The sequence below is a fragment of the Gossypium arboreum genome, chromosome 12 (genome assembly GCF_025698485.1).
Source record: "Gossypium arboreum isolate Shixiya-1 chromosome 12, ASM2569848v2, whole genome shotgun sequence".
NCBI classification, from domain to species: Eukaryota; Viridiplantae; Streptophyta; class Magnoliopsida; order Malvales; family Malvaceae; genus Gossypium; species Gossypium arboreum.
The window spans coordinates 3,924,884-3,940,361 of NC_069081.1; the positions used below are offsets into that span (position 1 = coordinate 3,924,884).

At 31.6% G+C, this 15,478-nt stretch overlaps 2 protein-coding genes across 2 annotated transcripts; both read right to left on the reverse strand.

The window, feature by feature from the left end:
• Window positions 1-4,212: 4,212 nt before the first annotated feature.
• LOC108478658 (ferredoxin-2-like) lies at window positions 4,213-4,967 on the reverse strand. Its single transcript, XM_017781131.2, has one exon. It carries the CDS (start codon window positions 4,852-4,854, stop codon window positions 4,438-4,440), a length of 417 nt encoding a protein of 138 aa, XP_017636620.1. The 5' UTR covers window positions 4,855-4,967; the 3' UTR covers window positions 4,213-4,437.
• Window positions 4,968-7,798: 2,831 nt separating this feature from the next.
• LOC108479593 (transmembrane 9 superfamily member 1-like) lies at window positions 7,799-13,124 on the reverse strand. Its single transcript, XM_017782296.2, has 12 exons — window positions 12,837-13,124; window positions 11,794-11,986; window positions 11,572-11,676; window positions 10,922-10,939; window positions 10,745-10,842; window positions 10,508-10,660; window positions 10,204-10,338; window positions 9,940-10,106; window positions 9,519-9,613; window positions 9,045-9,418; window positions 8,509-8,782; window positions 7,799-8,272 (listed from the first exon to the last, which is right to left on the reverse strand). The coding sequence occupies exons 1-12, from the start codon at window positions 12,927-12,929 to the stop codon at window positions 8,205-8,207; spliced, it is 1,773 nt and encodes a 590-aa protein (XP_017637785.1). The 5' UTR covers window positions 12,930-13,124; the 3' UTR covers window positions 7,799-8,204.
• Window positions 13,125-15,478: the final 2,354 nt, after the last annotated feature.

Consider the following 15,478-nt stretch of genomic DNA (forward strand, 5'->3'; position numbering starts at 1 on the left):
ACAGTCTTCACAAAACAGTCATAACTTGAGCTCTCGGACTCAAAATTGAGTGATTTAAAATGAGTTTTGAAGCTAAGAGATAGATCTTCAAACGACATGAGACATATCAACTTAGAAATGCTTGGATCCCATCCAAAAATTCATTGCAAGTCTACTTATTTCCCAAACTTAAAAATTGGTAGTTTTGGTGAATAGAATTTAATAAATTTCACCCCATCCGTGCATATATCATTCCTCTTTTCCTCTAAAAGATTTGTCCTCGAACCTTGTCTTTGATCAAATATTGGTTTGATTTGCTTGGCCTTTGACATTACTGTTGGGCCTTGAGATAGTGTGAGCCCATCACATTCATGGGTCTGAAATTGGGTCTTGAGACTCACATCACGTGGATATATATGCCTTTTGTAACACCCGTAACCCCTCTCCATCATCAGATTAGGGTCACGAGCATTACTAACAAATCAAACAATTATTCAATCATAATCAACATATTAGCCAACTAATAACATTATAATATGCAGGGGCAGGTCACGACAATCTAATACTTTCATGCTACAATCTTATACATTCGAATAATAAATTATGCTATGCATTAAAACTTGGTTTTCCACTGTCTACACTCTTATCACTATTTATCCCTTCTTGAATGCTAGAAGTCGGATACATACAAGTCATTACTCCGACTATTTATTTTCTTTATCTTCGATAATGTTAGTAGAATGCACTAAGTATAGGTTTACTAATTCATTCCAATTCAAAGTAAAAGTTACTCTTACAGCCCCTATTTCAAGCCTATGGGAACTTAAAAGTATTTCAAAAACAGGCAAGGATTAATTTAAAATAATTCTGGAAGTTTAGGAAATAATTACAAAAATTTTGATTATAAGGGTCACACACCGTGTGGCCAGGCCGTGTAACAATTGAAATAGGGACACACGCTCGTGTGGCCAGGCCTTGTGGAATGCCCCAAGTCATGTGACTCTCGAAGTTGGGACATATGGCCGTGTCCTAACCCATGTCTTTACCCGTATAACTCACTAACTTGGGTCACACGCCCATGTGTGTTGCCCGTGTATGACATGCGCCCGTGTAGCCAGGTCCGTGTCCACCTAAAAGTACCTTAAAACTCAAGTTTATCATTCTCTACTTATTTGGGCACTAAGTAACTCAATCACCAATCGCCTACTCAAAACATGATTAAACATGTCCAAAACACATCAAATTCATCACCTAATATGCCTAACCAATGTACCCTCATTGGTACTACATTTTATATGTTCAAATACATCAACAACACATCAAACATTTAAGACTTTAATTCATATCACATTTACTATATTTGAACTAACTTTCAACCTCTAAAGTTACCAAATTTGAAGCTAAGCACATACCAAGCATTATGCTAAGCTACCGAACTTTAAACTATCACATACCAAAATATAAACTAGGCTAACATACCAACATAACCTCAACCATAACCATACACGCATTTAACCATCATTTCACTAGCAACTAAGATAACAACATCTTATAAACAATATTAACAAAAGACTCCCTAGGTACATGCCATTAAAAAATAAGATATCACCACACTTGAGCTTGAAATTTGTGATTTGATGCTGAGTCGGCGATAAATCGAACAATACCAAGTCTACGCACGGAAAACAAAACCACACGTTAAGTAAAACTCAGTGGTATTTCTATAATCTGAATAATATAAACTTGATATAAGCATTTAAAATGCAAAATGCAACAAGTAAGCTATGTTCATTTGTTTCAATTCAATAGTATATTTTTTGTTCATTCCTTAGTCATATCTTCAAATATATAAGTATATATCAATGGCATTTCATTTAACATTTGAATACATCATCTCATGCAATGACATGATTCATATCTTTGATCACTACTTGAATTCATTCAAGTTTCACATCTCAATTCATCATTTCATATTTCATTTCTCATCTCATAATCATTTCTCATATTTGTCATTTCAATATTTTCTCATCTTATATTCATTTCTCATCTTTGCCATTTCAAAATTAATCACATAAATTTATTATTTTATTTTCCCCTATTAACACGACTCGGACTCGAATAGATACACGGATCCAACCAACACACTAGTTTGGCACCCAGTGCCTCATTGGATAAATCCGAAGTAATAACTACACCCAGCGTTATATAAATTGACACCTAGAGTCTCATCGATTAAACCGAAGCAAATTGGCACCCAATGTCTGATCGACTCGAGGTCGAAGAAATCCCTGGATTCTTCCTATCCTATGGCATGTCATCTATATCTGACTCAGCCCGATACAGTTAATAAGGTTTCATTTCACTTTTCAATACAACCAATGTCTCAATTTCACATATATACACATTATCACATATAAACATATATTCAATTCAATCTCCATATATATTTAAAAAAATTCATAATTTCCATCAACTATGAATTCAATTCAATTTCAAAGTACAAAATCACTCACCTCAAATGCTTACCATATGCAATAATTCAAAATGCAATAATTTATAGAAACACAAACCGTGAATTCTGAGCTATTCAACGTCAATTTTATCCTTCCCCTTTTTACTCGAGGATTCAGGTACGACATTAGCTACAGAATAAAACAATTAAATCACATTAATTTACACATTTCAATTTCACATTAAATTTCAATTTTCACACTATATTTTGATTATTCTTCAATTTAGTTCCTAAACCGAGACTAATTTTACCCTTCACATTTAACTTCATATTTTTATACTAATTTCACTCTAGACCACATTTAGCTTCCTCTTTTCCAATTTAACTCCTTAATTTTGAATTTTTCACAATTTAGTCCCTATTGTTCAAAATCAACAATTAATTCCACAATTTAGTCCTTTTCCATTTATAACTTAAAAATCTATCTATTTAATTCCTAATACTTAAACTATTCAACAATGTCAACATCTAAAATCTTGAACAATACTAAAAATTACGACATGGGTCGAGTAGCCCTAGATACCTAGATTCCAAAAATATAAAAATTACAAGTATAGAGACTAAATTGCACTAACCAATTTAGATTTCAACTCCAAAATCCCTTTAGACTTAACCATATATAATATATATACATGCATTTACACTTAACCGTATTTGGTCACCTATACACAACCATTTATTAAATCATTTAATTGCTACTTTAGCCCTTTTAGTTTATTTCAATTTATAATTCAACTTTTAATCTTTACGCGATTTAGTCCCTATACTTTAATAACTCCTAATTTCACAAAATTTATTAATTTAAAAATTAATTAATTACACAACTAACTTTGTAAAAATATTTTTGACTTTGATTAAATTAATTTAACTTTGATTTGTAATAATTTAAGAGTCTAGTTTAGGGAACGGAGTCCCGGGGATACACTTTCCAACACTCCTGACTATCGGATCGTTACACCTTTAAGGATTAGTTTAGTGTTGCTTTTAAAAAGTGTTTTGAAGAATTTTATTTAAAATTTCAAGTATTTAACATAACTGTTAAATAGTACAATAAAAAGTTAAAATAACTATTTTATACATGATTTAATAAAGCATAAGTAAGTTAATTTAAATGAAAAATAAATTATAATTTGAATATAAAAATCATATTTTAGTTATTCAAATTATATATATATACACAATTGTTATTATTGAGTTATTGTACAATTTTATTATCAGTTGCAAGTACATATACAATTAAAACTAGAAAATAAAATAATGAATACACAAATCTTATACAAAATATAATTTAAACTCAACTCATTTATCATAATACAATCCAATTTTTTACATTTATCTACATTCTCTCTCGTCTTTCCCTTTAAAGCTTATACACAAATTGATAAAAGAAGAATTTATTTACAAATATATATGCATTTAAAACAATTTGTTGCTCCCTTCACTCATAGCTAAAACCATAATCAAGCCCTATTAGACTTGTAAATTTGAGGTAGTATGATTGCCAAAAGAGATTTTTTTTAGTAAACATTTTTAATTCAATATCTCTTTAAATATTATAAATAAACTATACTAGAATTATTTTAAAAATATTGTTTTTCTTAATCGAATCTCTTTATCGATCATAATATCGTCTAGTAACAAACCAAGTTAACAATAATTATCATAAAATAATTAAAATTCATAAATAATGCAATAATTTGAATGCTAAAACAGGAGGAATGTAATTGTAAAACACAGTTTTTGTTTTTAATTTACGTTGGTTGCACCACTCATGTTTTGCTTACAAGTATTCCTCAGTGCATGCATCTAATTTTTATGTAATTTCATAGCTCATACATATCTAACATAACATCCCTTCACAACACACAAACAAGACGACGGCGATGACAAGAAGGAAAAATATGATACTGTGAGCTACATAAGACCCGGTTTTATTAGTATATAATTTAACCGTTGATGTCTTCTTCCTTGTGAGTTTCAATGACGACATCACTGGTAGGGTAAGCGACGCAAGTGAGAACAAAACCAGCGGCAATTTGGTCATCGTCAAGGAAGTTGCCATCCGACTGATCCACACTGCCTTGTTTGATAACACCAGCACAGGTAGAGCAAGACCCAGCCCTGCAGGAGTAGGGAATATCGATGCCCAGTTTTTCAGCTTGGTCTAGAATGTAAACGTCATCTGGGCACTCAAATTCTTGAGGTCCATCAGGAGTCAACAGCTTTACATTGTATGCACCCATAGTAAAGCGGCCACCTTTCAGGGGTTTGAGGCCGAAAAGAGAGCGTGGGCTTGTGAGAGGCTGGCGGCGGATGAAGGAGGGGCTCACCATGGCACTGGAGAGGCTTGTGATGGAGGCCATTACTTAATGAGGAGGCTATAGGGTTGGGTAAAGGGAGTAGAGCGTAAGAAGCTGTTTATTGAAGTAATAGAAGTGGGATGGATGGGTTATCTTCCATGTGGCATTGAGATTATGTTTCCTATAACTGAAAGGTACTTCGATTAATTGGTGGATGCGATTGCCATAATCCACCCAGGATATTTAGACTACCATTTTCTAGAACTCCGTCGGTGTATCCATCAATTACGTCAAATCCATTTTTAAAAAAGTTTTAATGCAATATAAACATTAAAAATAGGTATTTAGATCTTTTAAAATAAAACTTCAACAACTTTTACAAAATCAATTTTTTTTCTCTTCTTTTTTTCTTACCAATTAAATAGGTTTGAGTGCAGTAAAATTGCAATATAGGTCCCTCTGTTATAATACAAATTGTATTTTGATTCGATAATATTTATAGCAGTTTTTTACAAGGTAAACTTAATTAAATGATGTAGCATTAGTTTAAAATAGAGATAAATTTCAAAACTATACATGAATTTTGGTTTAATATGCATATACACGAATTTTATATAATTTTAAATATAAAATTTTGATTTGATCAATTCTCACAAATTATTAACATAATTATTTATATACAATCATTTTATATTTATATATTGCATACATAAATAATTATATTTATCCAATATAAGAATAACTGAAGTATTATTTCTTTAAATGTATACGATTGAATCAAAAGTAAAATTTCATATGTATAATTGTATCAAATTAAAGTTCATATATTAAATTACATATTAAATCAAAGTTAATGCATAATTTTGAAATTTATCCCTTTGAAATATAATATAACATGTTTATCTTATTTACTATAATTTTAAAAACTCGAATAATTAGATTTGAGGAATAAATATAATACAAAACCAAATTGAATTAAATACATTGAACTGTTGAAGTTTCATTTTTAAGTTATAATAAATCAAATGAAGATGCCATAATGTCAAATTACATTTTAAATTAAGATGATATATGATCTAATTAAATCCAACTAATGAAATCAACAATTTTTTATCTATTTAAGAGAGAGATCGTTTTTCTTCTTTCTTTAAATTACAACCACGTTTTGCTCATTTTAAATCAAAATTTTAAATCAAAATTTTAAATCAAAATGCAATCTACATTAGGGTGAGTATTCAATCGAGTCGAGTCGAATCGAATCGAATAAAAAAATTTCGAGTTAATTAAGTTAACGAATCCTATTTTAGCAACCAAACTCAATTTAAATTTTTCTGAATCGGATCAAATCGAGTCAAAAAATTTCGAGTGAAGTCAAGTCGAATTAATGAATCCTATTATTTATACTCAATATTACGTTTACATGAACCGATTATTTAACTAGTAATCGAAGTATAAAGTTATTTAACTATATAAACAATATAATAGTTTTACCTTTTAACCTAATGAGTAAACATTTATCAAAACAACGTAGTTTTACCTTTTAACTTAATGATTTTGACTTTTAACTTTAGAAAAGGTAAACGCTTATCAAAATGGCGTAGTTTTTCCTTTTCTTATTTGGATTTTCAGATAACTCGAATTGTGTAATTCATATTCGAATTAAACCGAAAAACTTAATTTTTTATTCGAATTGATCCAAATAATTTGATTAACTCAAATAACTCGAACTATTTAATTCAAAATTTAAAAATTTTATCAAATTTCTCGAATCGAATCAAATTTTACTCATCCCTAACCCACAAGTACAAATCCTCATGTTAATTATATAAAACCCAACAGACCAATCCATTCCATTTTTTCACCACTACAAGCTCAAACCATGCTCCTTGAATATTCAAAAAGTAACTGAGCTTGCGGGAACTCAAATTGTTGGCCAAATTATACAAAACTAGTGTGGTTATCGACTAACATTTTGTATTGAATTTATTATTTGTTTGTGTTAAATTATAAAGTAAAAAGTTTAAATGTTAAAATATGTTTCAAATCCCTATATACTTTGTGCATTTAGAATTTAATCATTTATTTTTATTTTTAAAATATAATCTTATACTTTTAAATTTAAAATTTAGGTTAAGTTGTTATCACCATTAAAATTCTTTTATAAAATTCTTTGGTCTAACATTTGAAATTAAAAGAAAAATAATTGATAATCATATAACAATAAAATAATGTTGAAAATAATTATTAAGATTTCCCTAAAAACACTCATTCAAATCGTCATAATTTTTTTTCATTTGTTTGTAAAAACTTGACGTCATCATTTTAATTAAAATAGTTAACAATATTAACTATTTACACTAATTAATGACACTATAAAATTATATCAAAAGTTAAAATATATAAATTAAATATCAAGTTTCAACATAATTTAGAGGCCAAAATTAAAACTTGACCATTATCTTATAATGTTAAAAAAAATAACACAAACTTCAAAGAAATGCAAAGCCAAGTATCACTCTTTAAGACTATTAGAATATTCTATTTAAATTATATATAACCAGATAATGTTTTAATTGAAAACTTAACAGTAATTAATAAAATTATAAAAATATAAGATCAAATTATAATAGAAATAGAAATTAAAGTGTATAAATTAAACCTCATATTAAACGGAACAAAACTGATATTTAACATTTTCCGTAAAATGCACAAAAAAAAAGGAAGGAAAATTGGTTTATATGTCACGTGCTAGCAAAAGGGTAGTCCTTTATATATAGGTATATAGATTCGGACGTGAAATATGCCACCCCTCAAAATTTGTACAAGGACTTGCAGGTTGCAACACAATCGAACTCCTTTTTGCTCCAATCCTTCACCTTTCTACAGGTTTTAAATTCATTGATACCACAAAATATAATTATTCCAACACAAACCCAAATTCACAAAAATAGGGGGAAATTAGAAACATCAAGCATGTGCCAACTGCCAAATTGCAGAATGCAGATAATTATTTAAAAAAAAAAAAGAAAGAAACACACCCATTTATCGATTTCCTTGATTTAAGTTCCTTATCCCCGAAAGAAAGAACAAAACAAATCCAAAGGAAATTTAACCATAAATTCTTACATTGGACACATCTATATGCAAAGGGATCAAGGAGAAAAGTATAACAGAAGTATAACAAATGACAGTTGTTTAATATTTTAGCTACCTTTCTATATTCTAAATCAGGGCTTCCAATTACAGGCGAGTAAAATCAAGGGCAAAACAAAAATCTCAGGGCTTCCAGTTTCATCTTGAGGCTTTGCTTGGTTCCTCATACCTGACAAGAAGCTACCTCTCCATGTTTATTGCCTTGACAACTGAAAATGCTTGTGGAAGCGCTGCTGGTTCTAATATCCATTAGCAAAGTTCTAGTCACACTTAATGTTTCTGTAGATCCTCCTTACAAACAAATTAGAACCAAGATAACCAACAGCTCCTATACATTGAAAAGGAGATCGTCAAAAACCCATATGAAGGTGAAGCAAATGATGCCATAAAACTCTACTCCTATCTGTCTCAAACAAACAATGCTAAATTGCTGCAGAGATTAAGGGTATACTCCATATTCCATTGAAAATTTCATAAGAGAAAATTTGATTTGGAAAGAAAACATAAAAAAGGCTGAATAACCTTTTTCTAAAAATATGATGGTTAATATATTTCAAAACTCACCGCAAAGGATTCCCAAACCAAGACAAAACATCAAAGTGTATCCGAAGTAGAAACTGGTCTGGAAGAAGCCTGACATCTTGGTTTTCACATAGTAGTAGTATACAGAGTACAAATACACATACACTGCTGTCGAGGCAGCAGAGAAAAATGATGTCCACTGCCAGTGATAGTTCTCAGCGTTTAGCAAGAAATATGTCCCCACAATTGTCACACAGACCGTTACAATGACGAGAATCAGGAACACCAGCAGCATAAATCCATAGACATAATAAACCTGCAAAAGAAAAAGGCTTGTTGAATCAGAAATTACTAGAATACAAACACAACTTCCAAGTATACATGAATGTAGCTTTAAGGAAGAAGCAGAACTCCTATATGTTATTAAACTACATAAATGCAAATAATTTACGACTCCCACCAGGCAAATTATCAACCAAAATATTTGGTATAAAGAATTGCAAACTTGATTCAATCTCCAAGGAAGCTCTAGCTTAGTTTGTCATCTAGCAAATAAAACCTAGGAAAAAGATTTTCACCTTGTAATTCCAGAAGGATGTGAAGACGAAATACATTTCAATAAATATGCTGCCAAACGGCAGAAGTCCTCCCATCAAGGAGACCACAGAGGGTGTAAGATACCATTTCTTCTCCGGAATTGGGCGAGGAATGGTCTTCACGCGGCATGGATTATTTGGAGCACCACTCCAGTTTCTCCCAACAACTGTACCAAGAAGAGCCAGGGGGAATGAAATGAAAGCCCAAATTACAAAAACCACCACCATTGTACCAAAAGGAATAGCAGCTAGGGATCCATAAAATATAGCAATTGTGTTCAAGATGAAACCAATCCCAAAACACAAAAATGGGAACAGAGACGCTGAAAGGATCATTGACTTTATCCAACTTTTACCTGAAAAATAAAAGCAACAGAACCAACATATCAGAATGAAAGATCCACCTGGAGCAGGGACAAATGAAAGCAAGAATGGCTAAAGAGACAAAGCACATACCCCCATTACGCGAGTACATTCCACCACTCACATAACCAGAAATGAACGATGTAAAAGCATAACAGAGTATAAAAGTAGTGACAATTGCTCCTCTCCTGAACCAAATAAATAATGCATGAGATTATTAGTCAAAAAGCTGAAAGCTAAAATGCCACAATCAGCTACCAAATACCAATCTCTTCACCTATACGAATTACAAATGAAGGGGAAAATAAAACATTATGACTAGGATTCGAAATTTTTACAAAATAGAACCTCATAAAATAGTTTGTAAGGAAGGGGGAGGGGTCCACAAGGAGTTCCATGCATTTATGCTTGAATTTATATGCATAAACTCAGTATCTAAGATAGGTAGCAATAAATAAATTTATACGCTCACAATTCTCATGAATTTTTAATTTCAACAGGCTTTTCAACATACCCGACATACAAAGTTCCCACAATTGCCAATAAGATGACAAGGAGAACAAGCAATGCTAGCTGTGCACCAGTGCCAACAACAGCAGAAAGCAGAACCAAACCACGGGGAGGCCGGAAAACATCACCATGGACAAGTTTCCAACCAGACTCTTCACTTACATCCCTTTCCTGGGAACATATGTGAAATAGCAAGGAGAACATGAATCTCCAGAAAAGATAATTTTCCTTAAAGAACAGGAATAAGTAAAGGTCCAGATAATATCACCAAAGTTTCCAAATCATCATCTTCCCGAGCATACTTTGCATAGTCATTTCTCAGAGTTCGCATCAAGATCATTGAGACCAAACCAGTGAGAAAGATAACCATCATGAATGAATTGAAAACAGAGAACCAATGAATCTGCATATTTCAAACGAATAATAGCTCTTACAAAGTGAAAAGAAAACAGACTGATGCAAACTTGTGAACATATTAAAAAAGAAGAAGAAGAAGAAGAAGAAGCTTTTGTTGCATAAGTAAACAAAAGCAACTCATGAAGGGGAGAACTATCACCAATTATGTTACATACTTGGTGCTCAAAGAAAGGGTAGTCCAAATAAACATCAAAGCGACGAGCAAAAGTGACATTAGTTGGAAGCCATTTGATTGCGTATGTCATGTCCAATACTCTCCCTGCTTCCAAGGGTTTAGGACTCCCCTGGGTGAGGTTGACATGAATAATCTGCAAGATAAAAGTGTGCTCAATACCAGCAGCAGATTCCAAAATACAAGAATGGAAGTTGTATGTATTTCAGAAACCACAAACCTGATCCTTGTTGTATTTAATAACAATGTTCTTATGTGTGTAGAGGACATGCTTGCCATTATCACTGTTCTTATCAGGATGCAGTTCACCAACAAAGCCTGAAAAGTTAAAGATAAAATTTTCAGAAATAAGCCATAAAAGGATTAGTAGACTCTCCAGATAAAATAAGTTTCATACCCCACAAAGGCAGATCATCTGAACTTCCAGCATCATGAAGAGCACAAACATGGCATCAAGAGAAAGGCAAGGAAGACAAAAAGTAAGTGCCCAACAAAGTAATAAAAATAGATAAAATAATCCTTTAAACCCTGCAAACAAACATATAATACCACAGGTGCTACATCCTTACTCTCTGGATCTCCTTAAATGAGTTAAAATATAGATCTAGCTTGCATTATGCAACAACCAGAAGCATACATCAAATAAAGAATGTAAACATGGTATGCCTATAAGATTCTTAAAGCGCACAGAAGAAACTTTTGTTTTCTTTAGTTATGCCAAAAAGAAACCTAGGTGATCATTATAAGAGAATTTGGTGATTGATAACAGTATTTATTAAGTATAGATATTACAGGGAGGACAGACCAATTTTACCAAACACAAGCATAACAGACATTTTCATCCACCATATGAATCAATGGATGTAATGTAGCTGAAACCTATGGACACCCAGCATCTACTATGTCTCTTAAGTTTACTTGAAATACCACCATGGATAGAAATTTCAGGATCTGAGGATTTTCAGGACAAGAGAGCTGTCAAGTATCTGTGACTTCTAATCGTGCACATTTACTATTTCATATAAAAGAATGAAAAGCTAAACATACCCACAAAGAATTCAAACCAATAATTGTTCTCGATAGCATCCTTGAACTGCTTGACCTTAGCTTCATCAAGTTCCAGTTGGCAAATGGTACCTTTGTCCACATTCTCTGTCAAAGAATAAAAAAGGAGCAAAAGAAGAAATATAAAAGTCAAAAACATGTAATGATTATTAAAGAAATTACAGCAACCAAATTAAAAGTCTAACAAGGAAGAGAGAAGCATACTTTGAAACTTTATATCAATCTGGCTATCAATCAGTTCATTTCCACCAAGGACCTCACCAAGGCCACCCCATTTGTGCGCAGGATTGACACCCGGATGACAAAACGGAAGGATGTAATAGTTATAAGTTTCTTGTGGATTGTTATATGGTCCAACTTTATTTACCCATAGGGTAATTGGATCATCCGGCTGATACTGCCAAAAGAAAAAAGGGAGGGTTAATAAGAGTTACCCATAGCTATAGAAGAAGAGAAGCAAGATTTTAGAAAATACATAAATCTAAAAATACGACAACAAAATCTAAATATAGAACACAAAAGTATAAGAAATATTATAATCTTCAGTTCTCATAATGAAGAAATGTGATTTGAATACAATGAAGGAGCAAGATGGGATGATATAACATTGATCTCAGCAAGGATTGACCTTCAAAATGATAGTCTAAGAAAGCCTATGAAGCTTAGACCCCAAAAGTCATTATATTTCAAATACTCGGTTTAACAGTCACCAACAGTGCGAAAATGAAGAAAAGGCGATAAGACAATGTGTGTAGAAAGTGAATTTTAGCTTATAAGTCAATTCAACGCAGGAAGAACTGATCAGTATCGGCAGCAAAATACGCTAACCCAGCCCACAAAGCTTACGCTGATTAAGTCAGTTCAATACTTCAGATCAAATTCCTTAGTCAAGCTCCATAGTGTTTGTTCATTCAACCGAAATTGTATAACCAGTTTTGAAACTAGTCTCCTAAATACTGCAGATCCATATCTTATACCTGATAATGGCAACACAGTAACAAAATTTTTATATAAAAAAGGCCCGAAATGACACGTACATCAAGAATTTGCTCATGACAAAGGCAACACTTAAATCTAACCAAGATAAATAAATAAATGAAGAAGAAGAAGAAGAAAAAAAGGTCAGCAGATCTGAGTCAAAATGGAGGAAGAATTACACGAAAAATGACAAAGATCTAAAGTGCCATTATAAAGGTTATGGCTGGCACAAAACGTGAAAAGAGAAGAAAATGAAGAAGAGAGATTACCTTATGATCTGACTCGGAAGCGAAGGTGAGAGAGGAGAAGAAGACGAAGAAAATGAAGGCGGAAAGAGAGAAAGAGCGGACGGAGGATAACATGGCGGTGGTGCAACGTTGGTCGGATCTGAAGGTCCGGAGGTCGATTGGAAAAACACAATGTCCCTGACCTGACCTGAGTTCTCCCAAGGCTTGGAGTTTTTATTTTTAAAACTTGCAAGTTGCAAGCAAGAACCGCAGCAGCTATTCTCCTCTGGCCTGTAATGGACTATGATACCTGCGCCCGTCTGATTATGGATTTTAAAAGCCCATATTCATATTATTAGCATAAACAATAACACTTACTTTAAAGTAGCCCATCACCCATCATCTTAAATTTATACTTTTATACTAGCTCCCGGTGCCACCAATCAACCGGGCACCATGTAAAAATTATATGCTCGAAAAATAGGCTTGAAAAAAAAAAAGCCTATCTAGAAAACGGGTCAGGCCTCGGGTAAAATTTTTTTTGTTTGATTCTAGCGACCTGAATATAAAAAAAACTATGTTTTTTTGCTATTTTTTTTATTGTTTTGTTGTTATTTTCTTGTTGTTTTTTCACTATTTTGCTACATTTCACTATTATGTTACTACTATTTTGTTATTATTTTTGGATATTATATAACTCTTATTTTATTATTAATTTTATTACTATTTTAGAGGTATTTGCTTGTAAAAGCGAAAATGGTCTTTATTTTCCGTACTATTTTATTTTATAACGTAAATATTGTTAATAGGCTCTGGTGTGAAAAGAAAAAAGTTTGTGACGCTGAGATGAACCCACGACAGCTAAGATAAAATCGGAAATGTTTTTTCTTTCATACTACTCTTTCCATACATAATCTAATATTTTGAAAAAAAAAAAGAAATAAAAAAATATTGAAATCTAAGTGCTATACTATTATTACTTACTAATTCATATTTCATACAATGAAGGCATAGTCTTCTTTTTTCTTTCCATCAAATAAATAAATAAATAACTCATTGGCGCCAAGCGTGAGAGAATACTAGACGTTTGGTAATTTCTCATCCAGCCAGGAGAAAAAAATCCCATCGAAGCAACCAATCCCATGCATATTGTATGCACATCTGGTTACACAAATTGCATAGTATCATAAATAGCTACTCTAGGTATTACCCATCCACTAGGAGAGTTTATAAACAAATACAGATCTTTGGTATCATTCTCTATATTGAGATATACCATAAGACCAGTAAGTTGATTCGAAATCTCGCTATCAACCTCTTGGCCTAGAAAAAGTAATCTTTCTCAATAAAGTCGGTTGACTAGGATAAAATTGTATCCCTTAGTAGCCGTATAAGCACCTTTTGATGCATACAGTTCAACAAAAATTGCAAAAAAAATCAATGTGTAGATTCTAGCCATCCTTCGTTTTTGTGGTATTTCTATCAAAAATTAATATGGACAGGTCGTGCTGGGCCTGAGTTTTAGTGTTTTTTATCTGGTTGAGCTTGGACAAAATTATAGGCCCATTTTTTGGGTCGGGTTGGGTTCAGACCTAAAATTTTGCTTGGACCCGACCTAGCCCATGAACACCTCTAGGCAACAATTAAAATAATTTTTTTTATTTTTTTAAAAAGGTCAATAAAAATTTACACGTGATAAATTTGAGCCCGATTTATTCACATAAGTAAAATATTAATTTTACCACTAAACCAAAACTTTGTCTTAAATTATTTTGTACATTTTCATTTTATTATGTCCACTTTATTACTTCCATCAATTGGATTTCTATATTTACTATTATTTAAGCCCATCATGGCTAAATAGATGACGAATCAACTAGGTACCAACTCGATTAGAGAAATTACGAAATTCCATTCTAAAATTAAAATAAGTTATATTATTCGATGGCAATTTAATCTTTTTTATTTTTATAAAAGAACCAATAAAAATTTTCATGTGGTAAGATCTGAACTTGTGCTATTTATGTAAAAAAATGTTAAATTTACCACCAAACCAAAATTTATTTTAATGTGATATTTACATTTTAACTGTATTATGCATATTTTATTACATTCATTAATTATATATCTACTACTTACTCTTAATAAAGCCTTTGAATGAGTTGGTGTCACAAGTCAATTGGGCACCAACTCGGTTAGAAAAATTACAAAATATCTTTTCGTAATTAAAATAAGTTATATTATTTGAGGGTATTTTAGTAACAACTAAAAACAAGCATATTGTGAGATTTGAACCAACACCAATTAAATTAGTAAGACCTTAAATTTATCATTCAACCAAAGCCTAATTTTAATGTATTTTATACATTTTATTTTAAAATGCATAATTTATTATTTCCATTAGTTGTATATATTAATAATGTATTTGATTGAATTTGTGTCATAACTTAACTTAACATTGGCTCAAGATTGATGACAACACAATGATAAACAATTTTTTTAATTTTAATATCGTACATATTTCATGTGTTATTATTAATTAGTTTCAAATCATTTTTTCATTATTTGTTATATGTTATTTTTAAACAGACATGTGTATTCAAAACTTGTGATTTACACACGCATATGTGTGTGATAGGATTTATTGTATTGATAATGTTGTTGATTAAGTTGGTATTACAAGT

What these genes read in the sequence shown, in the direction of transcription:
- LOC108478658 (XM_017781131.2), bottom strand. Translation starts at nt 4,854, where the DNA reads ATGGCCTCCATCACAAGCCTCTCCAGTGCCATGGTGAGCCCCTCCTTC.
- LOC108479593 (XM_017782296.2), bottom strand. Translation starts at nt 12,929, where the DNA reads ATGTTATCCTCCGTCCGCTCTTTCTCTCTTTCCGCCTTCATTTTCTTC. An exon ending in CTTCCGAGTCAGATCATAAG is followed by an intron (nt 11,987 to 12,836) that starts GTAATCTCTCTT and finishes TTCTTTTGGCAG; the next exon opens with TATCAGCCGGATGATCCAAT. An exon ending in AATGTACTCGCGTAATGGGG is followed by an intron (nt 9,419 to 9,518) that starts GTATGTGCTTTG and finishes TTTATTTTTCAG; the next exon opens with GTAAAAGTTGGATAAAGTCA.